General features: G+C 40.2%; 1 protein-coding gene across 1 annotated transcript in view; it reads left to right on the top strand.

The window, feature by feature from the left end:
• The first annotated feature begins 537 nt into the window (after window positions 1–537).
• The window catches only part of bin3 (bridging integrator 3), a 197,972-nt gene continuing 174,329 nt past the window's right edge, over window positions 538–24,180 (top strand). The window contains exon 1 of the mRNA XM_072266502.1: window positions 538–638. Within this exon, the coding sequence (XP_072122603.1) occupies window positions 631–638 (8 nt within the window). The 5' untranslated portion in view covers window positions 538–630. The remainder of the gene's footprint in view (window positions 639–24,180) is intronic.

Raw genomic sequence — 24,180 nt, 5'->3', positions numbered from 1 at the left:
TTGAATTACTTCATTTGGTGTCGTGTCTCCTGTGTGTCAAGGTTCTCGTTTTTTCACCGCAAATTGCATATATGAGCAGCTCCTATCTGGTGTCATAAACAGAATGGATGATAGGATGGTGTGCAGGTTGTGTCCTCGTTATCGCAATGTCATAAATTTGGAAGCTGACTGTGCCCAGATTAGCTGTAGTTACTACTTCAAAAAATACACTTCTGAGATGTGAAGTCTCATCTAGAAGGCTTGAAAGCTTCCGTGAAAATGCAAACCTATCCTTTTGCCACTCGATCCACGCAGACGCCCCGCGTTGTTCCTGTGTCAGTAGTGATCCCATTACCTCTGCAAAGTTTCTGTTGACTCCTCCCAAGCAGCGAGCTCCAGATCGCACTTGCTGCAGAAAAGTAAAATAACTCTTGTGCTGTACACACTTGTGTTTTTATTACTGTTCTTCAGCGGCGCTAAATTCACTGAAAGGACCGCTGGCTCTTGCTGTGCACGACCGGCGCGCCTTCCGGCTCTCTCGCAGCAGGGCTTCTGCGTCATCGCCGGTGAACCCGTGCCCTCTGACCTCCCCCCGGTCGTAGCTGACGCGGTGACGGCGACGGTCGGTCGGGAAGTTGGAGCGGCGGCAGAATGAGTTGGTAAGTGAGGTCGTGGGGGCCGGGGGAGGACGAGAGCCGGGGGTCGGCCGGCACTGGAGCCCATCCCCGCCCACTGGAGGCCGCGTTGCCCGATCACGACTGGGCCTGCGGGTCAGACGGTGGAGTTCACCGTCCATCATTCTCTGCGGGAGGGGCGAGGAGAGTGTAGGGGAGGGGAGGAGAGGGAGGAGTTAGGCGGGATAGAGGAGAGAGGAATGGGTTGGTGTGAGGAAGGGAGGTGAGGAAAGAGGAGAGGAGGGAAGGCAGTGGTGAGGTGGAGTTCCCAAATCCAGGGAGGATAACAAGGACCGAAAGATCCCTTATTCTGGGCGAGGAAGTGTAAAGGGAGCCATGATTCTTTAATCATAGGGAGGAAGGTGCAGAATGGGGACCCCAACCCTGGAGGATTCAAGAAGGGAACAACCCCGTAGACAACGTGACAGCTCTTGTTAAGCTGAGGTGGCGATTAGGAGAGTGATTGCTTAAAGCTTTGCTGCTGGGACCAGGAAGAGCATCATGGAAACAGGCCCTTCAACCCAGCTGGCCCATCCCTCTGGACTGTCCTTATATGTACCTGTCCAAGTGCTGTCCATCTTGCCTCATCCAAATCCATAGGATATGGTGGAAATAAGCCTGTTTACTATTTCTTTCTTTCAATAGCCCTGCTCATCTGGAAGGTGGTTTGATAAGACTGTTCAAGGACTAACTAAACATGTTGAATTAAATGCAGAGCAGTTCACCACTATCCTATTTCTGCCTGAACTGAAATTAAACTGCGCAGAATATGCTGTATCACCAAGCAGCTTTGTTAGCTGAATTATTGGATCTTTTCATGTTGTGAGGAAGGAGAAACACATTGTGTTGATACTGCTGTCTGTTATAATGAAGTAAATGTTAAAATACTGATGATAGCTTGTTTCTGGCACTTAGAGATCATGTTGTCAGTAGTCCAGATCTCAGAAGCATATAGGAGAGCAGGGATTGCTGTTACCTGATAAACGATGAGCTTTCTGAAGTTTTAAGCTTCAAACACCATTTTCCTTAATCAACATGTGCTGGTTCTGGCCCTTCAAAGACAGTGGTGAATTTCCTCCTTAATAGCTGTCTTAGCAGAAGTGGTGCCCAAGATGAGGGGAGAGGTGCATTTTTTTTGAGGGTTTCAGTGTAACTCTTTACTGACAGGGTCTTTATCTTATGGGTGCTGTAACAGCTCACAATGGAGAAGGAACATTGGGATGGTGGTGAGAACACTAAAGGCTACATGTTCATCAGATGGGGTAGACCTGTTGTCATCACCAGCTGCTCTATCTGTGGAAAAGTTTGCTGTTCATGTGTTGGTCTCATTAACCACCTCAGAGCCCACAAAACCAAAGAGCAAGTCCTGCTGAGGGGTTTCAGCCCAAAACATCGACTGTACTTTTCTCCCCCATCAATGCTGCCTGGTCTGCTGAGTTCCTCCAGCATTTTACGTGTGTTGCCTGAATTTCCAGTGTCTGCAGATTTTATCTTGTTTGAGCAAGTAGTCATCCTTGATCCTGAGAACAACCCAAGGTTGTAGTATTATTAATATAGATTTTGAATAGGGTGTATGTCCTTCCAGTCAGAATTTACAGTCTTTGTTATGAGGTACAAGCTTAGCAGAGTGGCATGTAAATTCTAATCCATAGAATATACAACAGGCAGTCTTCTGGGCTGTCATATCTGTTCCAGTCAGTATGGCGCTTTCTGGCCTGTTCCTACCTTCCGGCAATTTGTCCATATTGTAGTAGATCATAGTTCTTTGAGCACTTGTCTAAGTACTGTATGTATGCAGGTCAATGAGGCAGGCCTCATTAGGGGAACCGAGGTGGAGAGGGTCAGTAGCTTTAAGTTCCATGGTGTTAACATATCAGAGGATTTGTCCTGGGATCAGCATACAAGTGTCATTATAAAGCAATGGCAGCACCTTTACTTTCTTAGAAGTTTACATGAATTAGGCATATTACCAAAAAATTTGGCAGACTTCTGTAGATGCACAGTCCGAGAGTATCTTAATGGGTTGCATCACAGCCTGGTATGGAAACAGTAATGGTCAGGAATGGAAAAGGCTCCAGAAAGTGGTGGATGCAGCCTGGTACATGACAGGGAAGGCCCTCCCCACCATTAGGTACACTTACGTGAAGTGCTACCACAGGAAATCGGCGTCCATCATCACAGACGCTCACCATCCAGGCCGGGCTCTCTCTTGCTGCTCTCTGAGGGTAGGAGGTACAGAAGTCTTAGGTACCACACCACCAGGCTCAGGAACAGTTATCATCTATTACCCCCTGAAGTGGCGTGCACAACTTCACTCACCTTAACTCACCTTAACTCTGAATTGGTTCTATGACCTACAGACTCATTTTCAATAGCTCTTTACAACTTATGTTCTCAGTATTATTTTTATTTGCATACACTGCCACCAAAGCCATCTTCACGTCCCCCTCACTCTCCACTTTCTGTAGGGATCACTCCCTCCACGATTCCCTTGTCCATTCATCCCTCCACACAATATTCCTCCCGGCAAACAACAGGAATTCTGCAGATGCTGGAAATTCAAGCAACACACATCAAAGTTGCTGGTGAACGCAGGGTCCTGACGAAGGGTCTCGGCCTGAAACGTCAACTGCACCTCTTCCTACAGATGCTGCCTGGCCTGCTGTATTCCTCCCGGCACTTACCTTTGCAAGCAGAAGTGCTACACCTGCCTATTCACCTCCTTTCAGGGCACCGGTCTCTCCAGGTGAGACAGTACTTGTGAATCTGTTGGGGTTCTCTACTGTAGTGACCTCCTCTACATTGATGAGACCCGATGTAGATTGGGTAACTGCTTTGTCGAGCATCTCTGCTCCGTCCATAAAATGCGGGATTACCCAGTGACCAACCATCTTAATTCCTTTTCCCATTCCAACATGTCGGTCCATGACCTCCTCTTCTGCCATGATGAGGATAGAGGGACAACACCTCATATTCTGTCGAGGTAGCCTCCAACTTGATGTCATGAATATCAATTTCTCTGACTTCCGGTAATTTTTTTTCCTCCTCTTAAATTCTCCACTATAGTCGCTTACTACTTCTCCTCACCTGCCTATCACCTCCCCCAGGTGTCCCTCCTCTTTCCCTTTCTTCCATGATCCACTCCCCTCCTTGTCAGATTCCTCCTTCTCCAGCCCTTTTGCCACCTATCATCTTCAGCGTCCTACTTGCTTCCCCCATTCCCCACTCATCTGGCTTTGTCTGTCATCTTCTAGCTTGTCCTTCCTCTCCCACCACCTGCCTGTCTAGTCCCAATGAAAGGCCTCGGTCCAAAACATCGACTGTTTATTCATTTCCATATGTGCTGCCTGGTTGCTGAGTTCCTCCAGCATTTTATGTGTGTTGCTCTGGATTTCCAGTATCTACAGAATCTCTTGTGATTTTCATTTGCAAAGTTTGTCTTTTGCATATTGGTTCTTTGTATTTTTGTTGCAGTTATTAAATTCTATTGTTTCTTTTTTTCCTTGTAAGTGCCTGTAAGAAAATGAACTTTAGAGACTTCCGGTAGAGCTCATGGAGTGAAGTCGTGCTCTTGACTCGCTCCATTACCTCTGAGTTTTTTTTCTTATGATCAGCTATATTTAACTAACCATTAAGACATCGACTTTTACAATAATCTGAAACAAATTGGGCTTTTTGGTATTCGGATGCTTTTAAGGTCTGCTATGTCCAAGAACAGAAAAAATGGGAAAAATGGCAAACCTCCAGTTAGACCGTAAGGTACCGATCTCCTTCCGACTGAACCACCGTTGACTCTGAAAGCTATATCGGATCTAATTCAAAGGGAAATTTCAACCTCTATAACGGAGCTGGTTCGCGCTGAAATTTCAATTAATTTCCAGAAAATTGCGGATTTAATCGATAAAATGCAAACATCTATCAAGGAACATCAGTGGGCTATATCTAATCTTCAAAAATCCACGCAACAAAATGAACTCAAGATGGAGAAAATTGAAGAAACAATTACTTCAATGAAGAAAAAACTGGACTTTCTGACTTTTAAAAACTCTGACTTAGAATCCAGAATGTGACGGCAGAATATTTGAATTATTGGTGTTCGTGAAGCTGTTGAATCTGACAACCCTATAAAGTTTTTTTCTCAACTTTTAAAAGATGCATTTCTTACCGTATTTCCTGACCAACCACCGTTATTGGATCGGGCTCACGGAGTTCCATCATATTCGTCTAAGTCAGATAAACCTCGACATGTCATTTTACGTTTTCATTATTTTCAAGACAAGGAGAAACTGCTTCGATTTGTTCGATCTAAAGGTTATATTGATTTTTAGGATCTTCAGTTCCGATTTGTGGAGGACTTCAGCAAACAGATTCGGGATCAACGGGTTTGTTACAGATCTGTGATGTCGGAACTCTACAAGATGGATTTAAAACCAGCGCTGCTTTACCCAGCACGTTTAAGGATTCGCACGCCTGACGGAGCCCTTCATTTTGAATCTCCATCGGATGCCCAGAGTTATCTGGATCAATTTTCACCTTCAACATCTTAATCGTAATTTTTAATTATCTCCGTTTGATCGGAGGTTGTGAATCTGTCGGGTTTAATTTTTGGTTGCTTTATATGGGCAGAAAAGTTTTTTTTGATTAATTAATATGGTTGCCAAACTTTCTTTCTAACTGCATCATTCCTTTCTTTTTCCTTGGGGATTATGGGTGGTTATTCCCTCAGCATCATTTCGTGTATTTCCTTTGAGGCCTTAAATTTCGTAGACTTTAAATGTACTTTTTTCTGTAGGTTTTCCTAACTAGTTTTATATTAATAATTTTGTTTCTTTTTTTTGGTTATCATAGGGTCTGTGGTCTGTTATGGTTTTCTTTATATTTTCTGGCTTTTTCTCTGTTTTATATCGTGTTTGTCTTAACTGTTCTACTTTTTTTATTCTTTTACTGTTTTATAACTAGCTGATCTTTTTATATTTACACTTTTTTTAGTGAGCGTCTATTGGAAGCCATGGGGGTAGTTCTAGTGCTTGCTTCTTTCTGGCGGGTCTGCTTTAGATTTAGCCTTGGGGTCACGGGGTGGGGGGTGGTGGGAGGGGCTTCACGTTTTAGTTTTTTCCTTCTTGGGCTATTTACATCACTGAAGCATTGGTTGCGTTCTCCTACCCGTTATCTCTGGTTTGTTCTGTTCTCTTCCCTGGCTCGTAGGTCGAACCTATCGTCAATCCTCTTTTTTGCGGGTTGACTTTAGGGTTTATGGAGTCTATTATTAATTTTGTCTCCTGGAATACTAATGGTCTTAATCATCCTATTAAAAGGAAAAAAGTTTTTAAAGTATTCCGGAGACTTAAAGCACATGTTCTATTTTTACAAGAGACCCATGTGCGGAGGGGGGACAGACTATGTTTTTTTAAATTCTGGAAGGGACAACAGTTTCATTCGAATTCTAACGCTAAGATTCGAGACGTCTCTATTTTTATAGACTTCTCAGTTACTTTTGTACAACACGATATTATCTCTGATCCGAATGGTAGATTTCTACTGGTTAGTGGTCTACTATTCAATAAAAAGGTAGTTTTAGTTAACGTTTATGCTCCCAATATGGACTGTCCGGAATTTTATAAATCATTATTTAATCGGTTCCTGAATTTGAATGAGTTTTCATTGCTCTGGGGCGGAGATCTTAATACTTGCTTATCTCCAGTTTTGGACCGTTCGGCTCCTCTACGGACCTTACCTAATAAATCTGCAACTTTGATTAACTCATTCCTCTCTGATTCTGGGTCGACGGACATTTGGCGTTTTTTGCATCCTCAGGAAAAAAATTTTTCTTTTTTTTCACATGTTCACCATTCCTATTCAAGAATTTATTATTTTTTTATTGACTCTCGGCTTATCTCTTCAGTGATTAAATGTGATTATGATTCTATAACCATTTCGGATCATGCTCCACTTAAGCTTTCTATTAAAATTCAGGTCAATACACAAAATAATAGACAATGGCGTTTTAATTCGTTGCTGCTTCAGGACTCGGATTTTGTTAACTTTATGAATGAACAGATTGATTTCTTTTTTACAATCAACTACACAGAGGATATTTCTGTGAACATTCTTTGGGATACTTTTAAAGCTTATATTCGTGGTCAGATTATCTCGTATTCTGCTGCTTTGAGGAAGAAGTTGAAGCAGGAGGAGTTGGTAATTGTGGACAAGATTAAGGAAATTGATAAGAAATATGTTACAGCTCCCTCTGAGGAGCTGTATAAACAAAGAACTGAACTTCAAATGGAGCACAGCTTATTACTTTCGTCCTCTATTGTAAACCAATTAAAGAAAACAAGAAGTGAATTTTATGTACACAGTGACAAAGTTGGTAAACTGTTGGCTAACCAACTGAAGTCTAATTATACTAAATCTCAAATTAATCAGATTTATAATCAAAATGATCGACTAATATTTGATCATGCGGAGATCAATCAAACCTTCTTTGATTTTTATTCTTCCTTATATCAATCTGAGTCTTTACGAGACTCTAAATATATGAATGACTTTTTAGATAACCTAGATTTCCCTGAGATTTCACAGGATATGTCTTCTATGCTTGATACTCCCATTACTACTGATGAGATTAAGAATGTTATTTCCTCTATGAACCTGGGGAAAGCTCCTGGCCCTGATGGATTTACCGTGGAATTTTATAAGTTTTTTGCACCATCATTAATCCCTTGGTTCTGTAGGGTTTTGGAGGCTTCATTAAAACTTGGTAAACTTCCCGAATCCTTTTATAGAGCGTCAATCTCTCTAATATTAAAGAAGGATAACGATCCTGCTCAATGTGCATCTTATAGACCAATATTTTTATTAAATGTTGATTCTAAAATTTTTTCTAAATTATTAGCAAACAGATTAGAAAAAGTACTCCCTTTTATTATTTCGGAAGACCAAACGGGTTTTATTAAAGGTCGTTACTCTTTCTATAACATTCGCACACTGTTAAATACTGTTTATACCCCCTCACAAAATGTTCCTGAGTGTGTTATATCTTTAGATGCTGAAAAAGCTTTTGATAGAGTAGAATGGCCTTACTTATTTAAGGTGCTTGAAATGTTTAATTTTAGCTCGAAATTTATATCCTGGATTAAACTGTTATATCATTCTCCTATGGCCTCGGTCCGTACTAACTCTTTAAGCTCACCTTTTTTCCCTCTTTTTCGAGGTAATTGACAAGGTTGTCCTCTTAGTCCTTTATTATTTGATATTGCATTAGAACCCCTTGCAATTGCCATTCGAGAATCTCCAAATATTATTGGGATAACTCGGGGCTTAAAATCCCATAAAATATCACTCTATGCTGATGACTTACTTTTATATATTTCTAATCCTCAAAAATCTATCCCTGCTGCTTTAGATTTATTAGCACAATTTAGTCTTTTTTCAGGTTATAAATTAAACCTTAGTAAGAGTGAACTTTTTCCGATTAATAAACAACTTCCCTTGTATCATAACTTTCTGTTTAAATTGATTAATAATTATTTCTCATATCTTGGGATTAAAATTACTTGTAAATACAAAGATTTATTTAAGACTAATTTTTTACCCTAAATTAATCATATTACTCAACTTTCATCTAAATGGTTTCCATTATATTTAACTTTGATTGGTCGTATTAATGCAGTTAAGATGTTTACTCTGCCAAAATTTTTATATATATTTCAGGCATTATCGATTTTTGTTCCAAAATCTTTTTTTGATAAAGTTGACTCTAAAATTTCTTCATTTATTTGGCAAAATAAAAACCCGAGATTGGGTAAAATACACTTACAGAAAGCCAAGAGAGATGGAGGTTAAGATGTTTACTCTGCCAAAATTTTTGTATATATTTCAAGCATTACCGATTTTTGTTCCAAAATCTTTTTTTTGATAAAGTTGACTCTAAAATTTCTTCATTTATTTGGCAAAATAAAAACCCAAGATTGGGTAAAATACATTTACAGAAAGCCAAGAGAGATGGAGGTCTAGCATTACCTAACTTTAGATTCTATTATTGGGCAATTAATATTCGACATATGAAATTTTGGTTACTTGACCAAGATACACTAACCATTCCTAAATGGGTAGTATTGGAATTACAATCTGCTCAGGGCTATGCAGTTGGCCCTATTTTAGGTTCCTCTCTTCCTTTTGATTTGGAACGCCTCAAACTGGTCTCTAACCCGATAGTTAAGTATACCTTGCGTATTTGGTTTCAATTCAGAAAATTTTTTTGATCTCAACCAATTTGGGCTAGCGATCCCTATTTTAGGTAACATATTTTTTCCTCCCTCTTTCACGGATCGTGCGTTTCAAATTTGGAAGACTAAGGGTATTTCATGGTTTTTGGATTTGTTTTTAGATGGTTCCCTTATGTCTTTGAACAATTATCTAATAAATATAATTTACCAAGAATATATTTTTTTAGATATCTCCAAGTTAGAAATTTCCTAAGTACTATACTCTTTTCCTTTCCAACGCTACCTCCTACATATATTTTAGATACTATAATTAACCTTAATCCATGTCAGGTGTAACGGCTATTATTTATAATATTACTATGAAACTTAGGAAAGCTCCATTTGATAAGATTAGGTCAGATTGGGAACAAGAATTGGGTTCTATTATTTCCGTGGATGACAGGGGGCAGATTTTCCAATTAGTCAATACTTCCTCTATCTGTGCTAAACATTCCCTAATTCAATTTAAAGTTGTTCATAGAGCACATATGTCCAAAGATAAATTAGCTCGTTTCTATTCTCATATTAATCCTTTTTGTGATAGATGTCCGGGGCAGATAGCCTCTTTAACTCATATGTTTTGGTCTTGTCCTACTCTGGAAACTTTTTGGAGAGACATTTTTAATATTATCTCAAAGGTATTGAATATAGATATTTCTCCTCATCCTATTACTGCTGTCTTTGGATTACCTAAAATTTCCAGTAATCTTTCCCCTTCAGCCCGTAGAATGATTGCTTTTCTTACTTTAATGGCGAAAAGATGTATTTTACAACATTGGAAAGAGCCTAATGCTCCAACTACCTTTTTTTGGTTTTCCCAGATGATATTATGCTGAAATTTGGAGAAAATTAGAAGTAATTTTTATGATTCCTCACTTAAATTTGAACAGACCTGGAGATCTTTTATTCAATATTTTCATTTAATGTAATTTTTTTTCTCTTTTGTTCCATATTTATATTCCCTTCTTGCCTTTTTTTTAACTGTTTTTAATGGAGGTCGGGTTTGAGGACGTGATTTTAAGTTCTTTAACTCCACCTGTTTCCAAGTTAGCCCATTGCTTTGTTTTGCTTTTAGTTTAGTTGCACGGTGGGTTTTTTTTTGGGGGTCTTTTTTTGGTTTTTTTTCCTTTTCTCTATTGATATACATACATAAAAATCAGTATACTATTATTTTACCATATTATTTTATGTTTAAATTGCACTGTTTGTATCAATTTTTTCTTCTGTATTAATATCTCCTGTAATTTCTAACAGTGTATTAGTGCCTTTATGGTTTACCCTTTGTATACTTATTCAATAAAAAGATTTAAAAAGAAAGAAAGAAAATGAACTTTAAAGTAACACATGGTGGCATTCAAGATTGTTAAATATTATTTACAATGCACAAGTATAAAGCAGAATTAAATAATCACTACTCTTGATCCAATGCAGCACAAAAAACAAGATAAAGAACACAACAATAATAAAAACAAAAGAAATATAAATACATAAGATGCTTATATATATTGATTGTATGTCTATAAAATGCTTGGCACAGGAGTGTCTGTACATAAGATGACTGTCAAGAAATGATGAAGTAGTGGCGATTGAGGCTGTGGAGGGGTGTGTTAGTGGGTGGAGGTGTTGCTCAGCCTTACTGCTGGGGAAAATGACTGATTCGAGTTTGGTAGCACTGGTGTGAATACAGTGGAGCCGCTTACCTGTTGAGAGTGGAACAAACAGTCCATCAGCAGGGTGGGTGGGATCCTTCATGATGTTACTGGCTCTTTTCCATTACCTTTCTGTGTATATGTCCTCGAATGCAGTTAGGTTGGTGCCAGTGATGTATTCGACAGTAGAGCTTTCCTGTCCACTGCAGTCCAGTTTCTGTATCATGAAGTGTGTTAGGATGTTCTCTACTGTATATCTGTAGAATGACACTAGTATAGATGTTTAAGAACGCAAACACGAGGAAATCTGCAGATGCTGGAATTTCAAGCAACACGCATAAAAATTGCTGGTGAACGCAGCAGGCCAGGCAGCATCTCTAGGAAGAGGTACGGTCGACGTTTCGGGCCGAGACGTCGACCGTACCTCTTCCTAGAGATGCTGCCTGGCCTGCTGCGTTCACCAGCAATTTTTATGTGTGTTGCTAGTATAGATGTGCGTACTCCAGCCTCCTCTGAAAGTAGGGGCGTTGGTAAGCTTTCCTGATTGTGTGGTTATTTGCCTGGCACCAGGCCTCGAGCTCTTCCACCTCCTCACTGTAGGCCGTCTCATCATTGTTGGTGATGACCCCCAGCACTGTTGTCTTCAGTGAACTTGACAATGTGGTTCCTTGGGTGTTTGCCCATACATTCATGTGTGAGCAGAGTGCACAGCACTGGGTTCAGCACATAGTCCTGGAGGGGCACCTGTGCTGAGGATGATGGGGAGGGAAGTGCAGTAGTGCATCTTGACTATCTGCTTAGAAAGTCCAACGCCCAGTTGCACAGTGATGTATTTAGACTGAGGAATATGTTCACCACGGTCTGTGCTGCAGTGGTGTTGAATGCTGAACTGAAATCCAGAAGTCAAGTGAAGTTTATCGTCATTTAACTACATACATCTATAGTACATATACAACCATATAATGTAGATAGAAACGAGACCACGTTTTCTTTGAACCAGGGTGCAAAGCTCAGTAGTACAGATAACACAGGATAACTTATGGAAGTAAGGATAAAATCTACAGATGAATCACAGATAAAGAACAAACTGAAGTGCATTAATATTAAATATTGTGCTGGAACAGACTAACCAGCAACACTTCAAATATGATGTGGCCTGGATTTCAGAAGCATAATAGCCCGAGGGAAGAAACTGTTTTCTCATGCTGACTGTTCTTGTTTTAGTGCATTGTAGTCTCCTGCCTGATGGTAGAAAGTCAAATAGGACACTGATGCATTGGTGGGATCCTTAATAGACTAAAGGCCCGCATATGCAGCGCTCCTGACAAATATCCCCAATAGATGATGGTGGATCTATGATCCTCTCAACTGTTCTCACTGTCTTTTGTAGGGACTTCTTGTCTGATGCTCGACTGCTCCCATAAGAGATGGAGGTGCAACTTGTCAGGATGCTGTCAGTGGTGCTTCTGTAAAATGCAGTTAAGATGGGGATGGAGCCTCAATCTTCTTAGGAAGTGGAGGCACTGCTATGCCTTCTTCTTCAGAGAGGGGATATGAAGGGACCAGGTGAGGGCATCTGTGATGTGAACTCCCAGGAACTTCTTGCACAGTGGAGGAGCCATGTGTTTGCAGAGGGGGATGATTTGTCTGCACTTTCCTGAAGTCCACAATGATTTCCTTTGTCTTCTCCACGTTCAGGCTTAGGTTGTCCTACTTGCACCAATCCACCAGCCGCTCCACTTCCTCTCTATACTCTGTCTCGTCCATCGTTCTTGATAAGTCAGAACGCTGCTGTGTCATCCGTAAATTTGATGACACAGTTTGAGCTGGATCCTGCGAGATAGTCATGCATCAGCAATGTGAACAGCAGCAGGCTGTTCAGTGTGAACACAGCCTCGGGAGTGCCAATGCTCAGCAAAATGGTACGAGAGAGGTTGCTGCCTACGTGGATTTACTGTGGCCTTACTGTTAAGAAGGCCAGTTTCCAGTTGCAGAGGGAAGCGTTGAGACCTAGCGAGGACAGTTTCCCTACTAGTTTCTGGGGTGTGATGGTGTTGAACGCCAAACTGAAGTCTATAAACAGCCTGACTTATGAGACCCCATTTTCCATTTGGGATGGGACAGAGTGGAGGGCAGAGGTCATTGAATCTTCAGTGGATTGATTTTTCTAAATGAACTGAAAAGGGTCCAGTGTAGGGAGAAATAAAATTCTGACTAAAGTGTTCTTGTTTTCTAGGTGTGTCAGATCTAGATATGACAGATGTCATTGCATCTGTCATAGAGCGGTTCTGTCATAAGCATATTGGTGAGTGTTCACTGTGCTAGGAAGTTTGATATGTGCCATTGCCAGCCATTCAAAACACTTAATGATGATCGGTGTTACCAGGCGGCAGTTATTTATTTCTGAAGGTGTAGTATTCTTTGGTACAGGGATAATGGTGGCTGATTTGAAGCACGTGGTAGCAGTAGTCGGAGTGAAGTATTGAGGATTGCTATGAAAATGTCAGTGTGTAGGTGTGCACACTCCTTGAGTACACAACCTGGGATGTTATCTGGCCCAGCCACTTTACAGAGTCCTCACCTCTGCTGCTAACATTGGAGGGGACTAGATTTCGTGGCCAGCGTTGTGTTGCATGCCTCAAAGCATACATAAAAGTTGTTTCGAGCAACAGGGAGGGAGTCAACACTTTTTCCTTGCATAGTTAGTAATGCCCAGCCATACGTGCTGGCGATTGTTAATGGACAGTGTTCCTGAATTTTTGAGCATAGCTAGTCTTTGCGCTCTTGATGCCCAAGATGAGATTTTCCCTGGTTGTTCTGGCAGACTTGAAGGCAGTGTCCTGGGTTTTTAAGTATGGAGCAGGGAATGCACCCTCAGCGTTTGGCTAGGGCTTCTCGTTGTGCCATGAGATGATTGTTCTTGAGCTACCTACGTTGCCTACTCAAAAATATAGATGGTGACAGATGAAGCATATTCCTTGAGCTGTGTGCTTTGAATTTCGCTACTGATGTTTGTCGTCTTTAAGAATTGGTTCCCAACATATGAAAGTCAGTTCATGATCCAGAGACTGGCTATGGATCTTTATAATCAGAACCAGTGTTGTTAAGTGGGGGGCAGGTTGGTTGATGACCTTTGTATTGTGAATGTTCACACTGAGAGCATCCTTTCCTATGCTTCAGGTGAATGAATTGATAATGACTTGGATTCTAAGCAAGCAGGTACAAGGATCCTCCGTTTGCTGCAGCTGCTGAGCTTGGGTGACCTTAGTTCTGTCATGTTGGCACAGTAGGTTGAACAGTTCCCCTTGTAGCATTGACACACTTACTTCAGTCTGTCTCACCAACTTGGTTGCAATTCATTTCCTAAACGCTTTCATTTGGCGTGGAGTAAGCCACAGTACCTTCCTTTTAACTCTGTCCAGGGCTCTTGTAATTAAGTGTGCCAAGAAAATCACTGTTCTTCATCCAATTCTTTTTTTCTCCTCTCATGGGTACAATTTGACAATATATTTGTAAATTGCCCCTGTACCTTCTCAATGCCTGTGATGTGGTGATTGGGATTATACCCAGTTTTGAAGCTATGGACTAGCTGATATTATAGGACAGGTCCTCCAGCCTGCCTTGTCCTTACTGACAATGAAGTATCCACTTATACTAATCCCATTTATCAGCTTTTATGCCTTTGGCTCGTCAATTGCTTGTCCAAATTATGTACAGTTTAGGATATTATACTTTTTCTTATATTCATTGTTTTGGCAAATAAAGGATATTTCTTGCATGCTTTTTAAAATCACACATGTTGATGCTTCCTACAACGTTTAAGGACCCAGACCAGTGTGAGGTAATGCAATAGACTTTCAAATGCTGGCATGAGATAGCTGGTACGGTAAGACGAAGGAACACATACCAATCCTCAGAGGGATCCGAAGTGGGGAGAGTGAGCATTTTAAAGTTCCTGGGTGTCAAGGTCTCTGAAGACCTAACCTGGTCCCAACATATCAATGCAGTTATAAAGAAGGCAGGACAGTGACTATACTTCATTAGGAGTTTGAGGAGATTTGGTATGACAACAAATATACTCAAACTTCCATAGATGTACCGTGGAGAGCATTCTGACAGGCTGCATCACTGTCTGGTATGGAGTGGCCACTGCATACCGAAAGAAGTTGTAGAGGGTTGTAAATTTAGTCAGCTCCATCTTGGGTACTAGCCTACAAAGTACCCAGGACATCAAGGAGCAGTATCTCAGAAAGGCAGCGTCCATTATTAAGGACCTCCAGCACCCAGGGCATGCCCTTTGCTCACTGTTACTATCAGGTAGGAGGTACAGAAGCCTGAAGGCACATGCTCAGCGATTCAGGAACAGCTTCTTCCCCTCTACCATCCGATTCCTAAATGGACATTGAACCCATGAACACTACCTCCCTTTAGTATATATTATTTCTGTTTTTTGCGCTATTTTGAATCTGTTTAATATAAGTATACTGTAAATGATTTATTTATTATTTTTTTTTCTTCTATATTATGTATTGCGTTGAACTGCTGCTGCGAAGTTAACAAATTTCAGGACACATTAGCTGGTGCTAATAAACCTGATTCTGAGTATTGGTACAGAGAGATGTTAGGGTGCAAGTTGAAAGTTCCCTGTAAATGACTGCACGGAGGAAGGAATTTAGCATGCTTGCTTTCATAGACTGAGGCATTGCGTACAAGAATTGGAATCACATTGCAGCTTTGCATAAGCCTAAGCCACACTTGGAGTATTATGTACAGTTCGGCTTACCACACTTTAGGAAGATGTAGGAGCATTAGAGTGCAGCGGAGATTTACCAGCTGTTACCTGGAATGCAGGGTTTTAGTTACAAGGAGAGATTGGATAGGCTGCACTTGTTCTCACTGGAGTGTAGAAAGCTCAGAAGTGAAAGCCCTGAGGTTTATCAGATTATGGGCGTGGGTAAGGTATTGATAGGGTAGATGGTCTTTCTTCACGGGGACACATCTAAAACTAGAGGGCATGGGTTAAGGGTGTGGGGAGAAATTTATTGGCGATCTAAAGGGCAAGTATTCCATATAGGGGAGCATGGGTATGTGGAACGAGCTGCTAGATGGGATGACAGAATATTTAACTAGTATAACTAAAATATTTAAGGGGCAACACACAAATTGCAGGAGGAACTTGGCAGGCCAGGCAGCATCTATGGAAAAAAGTACAGCTGATGTTTCGGGCCAAAACCCTTTGGAAGGACCGGAGGGAAAAAACGCTGAGGAAGAGATTTAAATGGTGGGGGTAAGGGAGAGAGAACCACCAGGTGCTAGGTGAAACCTGGAGGGGGAGGGATGAAGTAAGGAGCTGGGAAGTTAATTGGCAAGATGAGATGAGAGAGGGAAAAGGGGATGGGTAATGGAAAAGTGGGGGGTGGGGAGTGTTGGGGGTATTATCAGAAGTTTGAGAAATCAGTGTTCATGCCATCAGGTTGGAGGCTACCCAAACAGAATACAAGTTGTTCCTCCAACCTAAGTGTGGCCTCCAAATGGGGCATCTGGATAGATGCTTGGATAGGAATCATGTAGAGATATGGGCTGAATGCAGGCAAAGGGGATTAGTGTAGATAAGCATCATAGGCTGTATGGCCAAAGTGCCCATTTCTGTGCTGAGCAGGTCTGTGGTTATTTTATGGGCCTACGTAGAGGTCCTTCTGCTCCTCCACCATCACCATCATCGGCTGCCATGAGCTTTGACTGCCATGGCCCACACACTCCTGTTTCAGGTCTAGTGGATCAATTCATTGGTATTCATTTCCAGTTCTCTGGCTGCTGTCTCCATCATTTGTCTTTGTCTTCCTCTTGCTTTCTTCCCTTCAATCTTTCCCATAATTACCATGCATTCTAACTCTTTCCTAATCACGTGTCCAATGAAGTTACATTGTCTTTTCATGATCTCATACATTATTTCTCTTTGTGTTTGCTCTGTTCATGACATCCTCGTTAGATATTCATTTCATCCATGATATTCTTTGCATCCTCCTCAAAAACTACATCTCTGCTGCTTCAATTCATTTCCTCATGTTACTAGATATTGTCTAACATCCTGAGCCATATAACATAACTGGATAAACGTAACATTTCAGTGCTCTGAGGCGGGTTGTCATGCCTGGTTTAGTATTGGTCAGTATATTCTTCATTCTCGTAAAGGTGTCTTTTGCCATCCCTATTCTTCTTTTGATGTCCATGTCGCACCTGCCATCTGTTGTCACCCAGCTTCCTAAGTAGCAAAAGTTCTGTACTTGTTTTATGTCTTCCCCATTTATTCTCAGCCTGCAGATAGGATTCTCCTTTTTGGATATCAGCATACATTGTCTTTTTGCAATTGATAGACAGACCCATTTTTGCACTTTCTTCAACAATTATGTCAATTAAGGTTTGTAGTTCTTCCTCCGTACTTGCAATTAACAGTGTCATCTGCATATCTGAAATTATTGATGTTTTCACCATCAACTTTGATTCCCAAGATGTCTCATATTTTTTGTAATATTGTTTCACTGTACACATTAAATAAATCAGGGGAGAAAACACACCCTTGTCTAACACCTCTTGATTTTCGTAAACTGACTCACTTCTCCATCTATTCTTACAGCTGCAGTTTGTTCCCAGTACAGATTTCTGATTAGGCGGAGGTCTTTCGAATCTAGATCTAGAGTTTTCTGTAATATTTCAAATAACTTATTGTGCTTCACTTTATCAAATGCTTTTGTGTAGTCGATAAAACAAACAAAATCTTTTTGCACTTGAATAACTCGTGCTGGTAGTATCCTTAACATCAATATTGCATTTCTTGTACTTTTGTCTTTCACAAAACCACATTGTTCTTTGTCTATTTCAGCTTGTATCTTACTTTTAGCTCGTCATCAAAATTCTTAGAAGTATCTTGGTGATATGACGCATTACACTCATGGTCCTACGTAATTCACTTTCTATTGCTCAGCTTTCTTAGAAAGAGTGATAAATACTTATTTTTTCACTTCTTCTGGTATTATTCCAGTCTCATAAATGTCATTGATCAAATCAGCAAGTTTTTCAATTCCTTAATTTTCAAGGGTGATAATTTGTTCTATTACTAATTCATCAGGACCTGCTGCCTTTCCTTTCTTCATCTTATTTATTGCATTACAAACTTCAGATTAAAATACTTGGACCTTCAATGTTTTTCTTAATTTCTGGTTTTTCGCCTCAATCGTCTTCAAACAATTCCTGAATATACTCGGTCCGTCTGTTCATAATCTCATCTTTTTCCATGATAATGGTACTGTCCTTTGCTTTCAAACGTCCACTTGAAGAACAGAGGAGCTTTTTACCAGTGATATTCCTGATTTGTTGATGTAACCTTTTTGAATCAGTAGTAGGGATTCTTTCTATTTGCTCACATTCCTGGTTTAACCATTCTTCTTTGGCTTTTTGACATAAGCTTTTAATTTTTTTATCTAAGGACTTATATTCTATAGGATTTGCTTTCTCCTGTCTCATTTCTTCCATTAGATTTTTGACTTCATCTGTCATCCATTTATTCTTTGTGCTTTTTTCTTTTTTAGGAATCACTGACTTTGCAGATTCTACAAAGGCATCCTTTAGAGAGTTAAATTTAATTTCTACATCTTCAACAGATTCTATTTCTAGACTTTGAAATCTATTCCTTACTTCAATTGTAAATTTTTGTCTTAAGTTTTCTTCTTTAATTAATTGTTAAGTAGTCATGGGATTGTTCAGGTTTTTGCTTCTTTAGTTTTTTAAGTTTTACTTTTACATGACATACTACTGGGTTATGGTCACTATTACAGTCTGCACCTGGATATGTTTTGCATTGAGTCACTGAGTTTCTAAATCTTTGGTTTGCAGTAATAAAGTCAGTTTGATTTCTGGTTTTATCACCTGGACTTTTCATCTTGGATGGTTTTTAAAGTAGGTATTCATAATGACCTGATTATTCACCTTGCACCATTCTACCCATTTCTCACTTCTTTCATTTCTTTCCCCTAGTCCAAATCTTCCTATGATATTTCTATCAGCCCCTTGTCCTACTTTAGCATTTAGATCTCTCATGACAGTAACAATATCTTGAGATTTGCATCCATTCTTTGCTTGTTCAAGCTCTTCATAGAACTTATCTATATCCTCATTTGTTCCATCTGTTGTTGGTGCATATACCTGAATAATTGCTAAATCAAATGGTTGTCCTCTGATTCTAACAAGGAGCACTCTTTTTGATATTGCCCAATGTCCTAAAACACTTTTTGCCATGTTTTCATCCATAAGAATTCCTACCCCATTAGTATGGGATGTTCCACAAGAATAAACTAGTGTTTTATTTCTAATCTGACATGTTCCAGCACCTATCCACTGAACTTTGCTAATTCCCATGATGTTGATCTTTAGTCTTTCCATTTCATTTATTACATTGTGTAATCTTCCTGCTTGATATAGGGTTCTTACATTCCAAACGACAATAATTTTGTTTTGTGTTACTTGAATTTTATGAGCAGTAGCTTGATGACGGTCGGGGAACCCCTGCTGGTCAGAATCAACCCTACCAAGCAAAGCATCTTCAGAGTTGTCTTGAAGATCCTGTTGACGCTGTTGTTGTATGATACATTTTGTGAGTTTGACCATGGTTTTCTTAGCAAATAACAACAGCGGTTTGCTATTGCCTACCGTTGGGCGAACTAAAGAAATCGCTTTTTCTCTTCCCAACTGTTCATCTGCCTAAACTATAGCCGTTGATATTTGAGGTCCTAGCTCATCCGCCTTCTCCGTCGCAAGTTCAGTTACTGAACTTGCCGGATCTGCCGCTGGCCTTCGCTGGTATCCTGAGCAGGAACCCTTGCAGGTGCTCTCGTTCCAGGTCAGAGCAACCCTGGGAGCAATGAATGACTAAACTCCACTCTCCCCAAAGCTCTGAAAGTCCGCAATCAGAGCCTCATCACTGGTTACAGTTTAGAGTCAAACTCAGGACTGCTGCTGTTCATTAGCTCAGTCAAAATTTGTATCTCTTTCCCCACCCAGCTATATACAATCTATTATGGAAGATCAGCCCCAATACTTCCTAATTACAAGAGCAAAGCATGAGGGATTGAAATTCTCATAGTAATCTTATTTGGGGGAAAAGCGGTGGATCATTTATTCCCTAGTGAATGCCAGCTGTTAATGTTGCTGCCTCACATTCCAAGTTTGATTCCAACTTTGGGTACTGTCACTGGAGAGTTTGCATATTCTCTGTGATCACATCAGTTTAACACAATCCCAAATTTTTAACGGGCTAATGGCAAAAAAAAAAACTGATGGGCATGTGCAAGAGAAAATAATACTGTAGGGAGGGAAATAAAGAGGATTGCCCTTAGGGGAACCTGTGGTGATCCAATACTCTCTTAATATGTCATAAAATGAGACTGAAGTGGTCAAAAATCAAATGCTGGTATTGGTAGCACATCATTTGAAAATTATTATTAATGGAAACTCAAGCTTAATGGAAGGATTATAAAACAAAAACTGAGCAACATGCAAGAAACAAAAGTAAATGTTCAAAACCTGAATGGTGTGCAAAATAAGGGCTAGATATTGTCAAGTCTTCCAATCCACAGAGACAAAAAGCAAATGACATTTGCTTTCAGCCCTCGTGGTGGATACATGCCCAAAACTACCTAGCTGTCATTTCAGTTAGCAAAAATTGGACAACCCTTCCTATGCTCCCGAGAGATTATCAGCTGCTGTTTTGCAAGTCTGAATGAAAGGGTTCCTGCGGCAAAAAAGTGCTTCCTATTATTTTGGACATCTACAGTATTAAATGCTACCGAATAATACTCGCATTTAATACGACATAGCTCATAAGCTATTTCACTCAGGGCTCCAATGTGTTCTCCGATGACTGATATATTATTGATCTGGAAGACCATTTAATAACTATCTTATTCAGGATATTTGATCCTTACTTTAGGGAGAACTGATTATGCATGAATAAAAGAACCTATACCCTGGATTTGGGCCAGTGAGATTCATTATGCAGAATAAAGTGAATCTAATGCTGCATTATTTTAATGAGGCAATATTTAGTGGTGTTATTAAATTGAGATTGGGGCTCTTGAAGAATGGGGGGTGGGGGAGAGGAATCAAGTTGCCTCAAGAATCCATTACATGGCAGGACGAGAAGAATAAGTTAGTTCATGATTCGAGGGAATTGCCCATGCAGTCCTGACCAACAAAGTGTTGTACCAGACCGAGTGATGTCTAGATGCGGTGCTGTCCAGCCGATGGTACTGTGGGGTCACAGCCCCCCCATTTCACCCAAGCTCATGCCTCAGGAAGTTGTGGGTGGACAGATTTATGGTGGTTTGCTCCTCCATATCACCGAATAACCCACCATTGTTGGAAATTCCCTTGTTGTAGCTTATCAAAAGCATTACCTCATATCCATCTGCCAAGATAATGGGAGCACTCCTACTTCCCTACAATCTAAAGCTGTCCTTCTCACTTCATCCATTTTGTTATCAGGGTTTTGCTTCTGCAAGCCACCTGGTTGGGGATAATTGTTAGTCAGGTTTTTCTACAGTTTGCTGTTCAATCTCAACTCACCCATTTGGTGGACTGGATTTCAATCAAAAATAATTTTGATATTGCTATACTCAGCTCTGATCTGTAGTTGCACTACAAATTATGGACTCACGTTTTTGGAATAGTTGTGGACTTAAGTGTTTTGTCTCAAGAATTATTAATGAACAATCCTGTAGCACAATATTCTAGAAACATGGAAACGAAAACCTACAGCACAATACAGGCCCTTCGGCCCACAAAGTTATGCCGAACATGTCCCTACCTGAGAAATTACTAGGCTTACCCATAGCCCAATTCTGTGCTATCTGAAAGACTAGTGTACATACACGTATTATTGCCTCTATAACAAGTTGTATTTTGCTGTGCCTGGGTATCGAGTTTATTGAATTATATGGAGCTTTTAAATTATTTTGTACATGGTGTACTTAATGTTTCCATTGTAATCAAGGAATAAATGCATTGATTGTCCATGTAAAGAAAATACACTTGAGATCCAAGAGAGAAGTTGCAGAGTACATGCCCTTAAATTTAAGCACAAAATTTGAGTTCAGTGGGAACTCAAATAACATCAAATATCAGATGAGATGTCAACTGGAATATCTGCCTGCAGTTCACTTGGTATAAAAGGACCCGTGGCACTATTTTGACAAAAAGCACAAGAGTCTTTCCTTGGTGTCCTTGGGCAACAATCTCATTATTACTTAAAAACAGATTATTACATGAGAAATTTCTGTACACACCAATTGCTTCATTCCCCCCCCCCCCACCCCGTATATTACAGTGGTAATTTAGACTACCTCATTGGCGTGTGATGTCAGTAAGGCAGAAGTATAACTTTTTATTTATAAATCTGGTCAATGAATATTGGAGCTCATACTTAAAGAATTCCCTTGGCTGTAAGCATGTCTAATAATAAATAGTTTCTTTACAAAGATCTAAACAAAAACAAAGTCAGAGTCTGTGCAGACCAAGATGCCTACCTAACTAGTCCTATTTGATTTTGGCCCATAACCCTCTGAACCTTTACTATCCACATTTGTTGGAAGGTCTTTTAAATATTGTAATTGTACCTACTACTACAGCTTCCTCTGGCAGACCATTCCCTTAGCTGTGGTTTCACTAGATAGCAGATGGGGAGAGTGAGCATTACTAGTTAGATAAAAAGCATTTGGTTATTTGAGAGGTAAGCATGTCGTCTTCTGTTTCGGGTTTTGGAGTTGCTTGTCTACTGTAATATTGAAAGACCTACCACTAGCAGATGGTAAAACTAGCTAAAGAAATTAAAATATAGAACATAGAATAGTACAGCACAATACAGGCTCTTCGGCCCACAATGTTGTGCCGACCCTTAAACCCTACCTCCCATATAAGCCCCCACCTTAAATTCCTCCGTATACCTGTCTAGCAGTCTCTTAAATTTCACTAGTGTATCTGCCTCCACCACTGACTCAGGCAGTGCATTCCACACACCTATCACTCTGAGTAAAAAACCTTCCTATAATATCCCCCTTGAACTTCCCAACAATATAATAAAACAAAATTGTAAAGCAGAATCACTGTATTAGATTGTCACTTAGAGGACTGTTCATGGTTAGTTTACGTAAACGCGAGGAATTCTGCAGATGCTGGAAATTCAAGCAACACACATCAAAGTTGCTGGTGAACACAGCAGGCGAGGCAGCATCTCTAGGAAGGGGTACAGTTGACATTTTGGGCCGAGACCCTTCGTCCTGACGAAGGGTCTCGGCCCGAAACGTCGACTGTACCTCTTCCTAGAGATGCTGCCTCGCCTGCTGCGTTCACCAGCAACTTTGATGTGTGATGGTTAGTTTACATTGTGTTGTGCAGAATAACTAATACAAACATACAAATTATGAAACTAAAACTTGAGCAGAAAGAATAAATCTTAAATACGGACCTGCACATCCCAAACACGCAACAACCCAAGCCAACTGATAATGCAACCAAATTATGAGTTGATAAAAGTCTTTAAAATGTTGATAATCCTTGAGGGCCAAACAAGTACTCCGAGAGATAAAATCCTTACTCCTAGTAAGACTGAGGAATTCCAACACCTTCTTATTCCCTGGGAACCATGAGCCACAGGCACTAACGTTGAAGCCAAAGTATTCAACCTGGGCAACATTAAAATTATCCTTTAAAATCAGTTTAAGATGTCCATATTTTGCAGATCTTTCTAAAAAGGTGCCCAAATAACTTGTTATTATCATCAAGGCAGATGGACATGTCCACAACAGCAGCCCATTCAGCCTTCAAGACATGACGTTTGGGATCCAGGTGCGACCTTCTAGATTGAAGAATGATTGTTCCGTTAAAAACTGTAGCTGACCAAGGATCCTTTATTACATAACATGTCAAGAATTTTTATTATGATGGTGCATCCTCAGCACCTTCACAAATATGCATGTGCCTAAAGCATGAATAATGGTTTCTCTTGTCTACAGTTTTTAGGCATAGTTGGCCTTACCAAAGCAAGAGTGTTCTTAATGGGTACAAGTTTGACCAGAGAAGCAGGCCAGTAATTCTTTCGGACTACTGAGGCGCAAAGCCTCTCAACCAGCTGTTAGGGTCTTGTTAGATAAGTAACAAACCTCAATCCCTTGGTGGCCTAGCTCATTCCACCAAACTCCATGACTTGCTAATTGTTCCTATTAATCTCTGTGTACCCTTTCTTCCTCATTTCTCACAGCCTCATCTAAATAACTTGGTAGCACTGAGACAATAACTGCTTGTATTCCCTATACATTTCTTCAATATCGATCCCAGCAAATTCAAATTACCTTTCCATCTTTTAAATTTATAAAATCTGTATTTAAAAAAAAAGATAGCTAATGGTATGTGAATTTCAAACTTGGGGGACCAACAGACCACCATTTCTATATTTGTAATATTAAAGGCTATCAGTAAAACTTATGGGGAGATGTAAAAATTCCTTCGAGGCCCCTGACCGTCCCACCTACCTTGGAAAAAAACACTTTGGGAAGCCTCATGAAG

Source organism: Mobula birostris, chromosome 8 (assembly GCF_030028105.1).
Source record: "Mobula birostris isolate sMobBir1 chromosome 8, sMobBir1.hap1, whole genome shotgun sequence".
Classification (NCBI taxonomy): Eukaryota; Metazoa; Chordata; class Chondrichthyes; order Myliobatiformes; family Myliobatidae; genus Mobula; species Mobula birostris.
The sequence above is the reverse complement of the archived record's forward strand: the minus strand, read 5'-3'. Positions and strand labels throughout refer to the sequence as shown.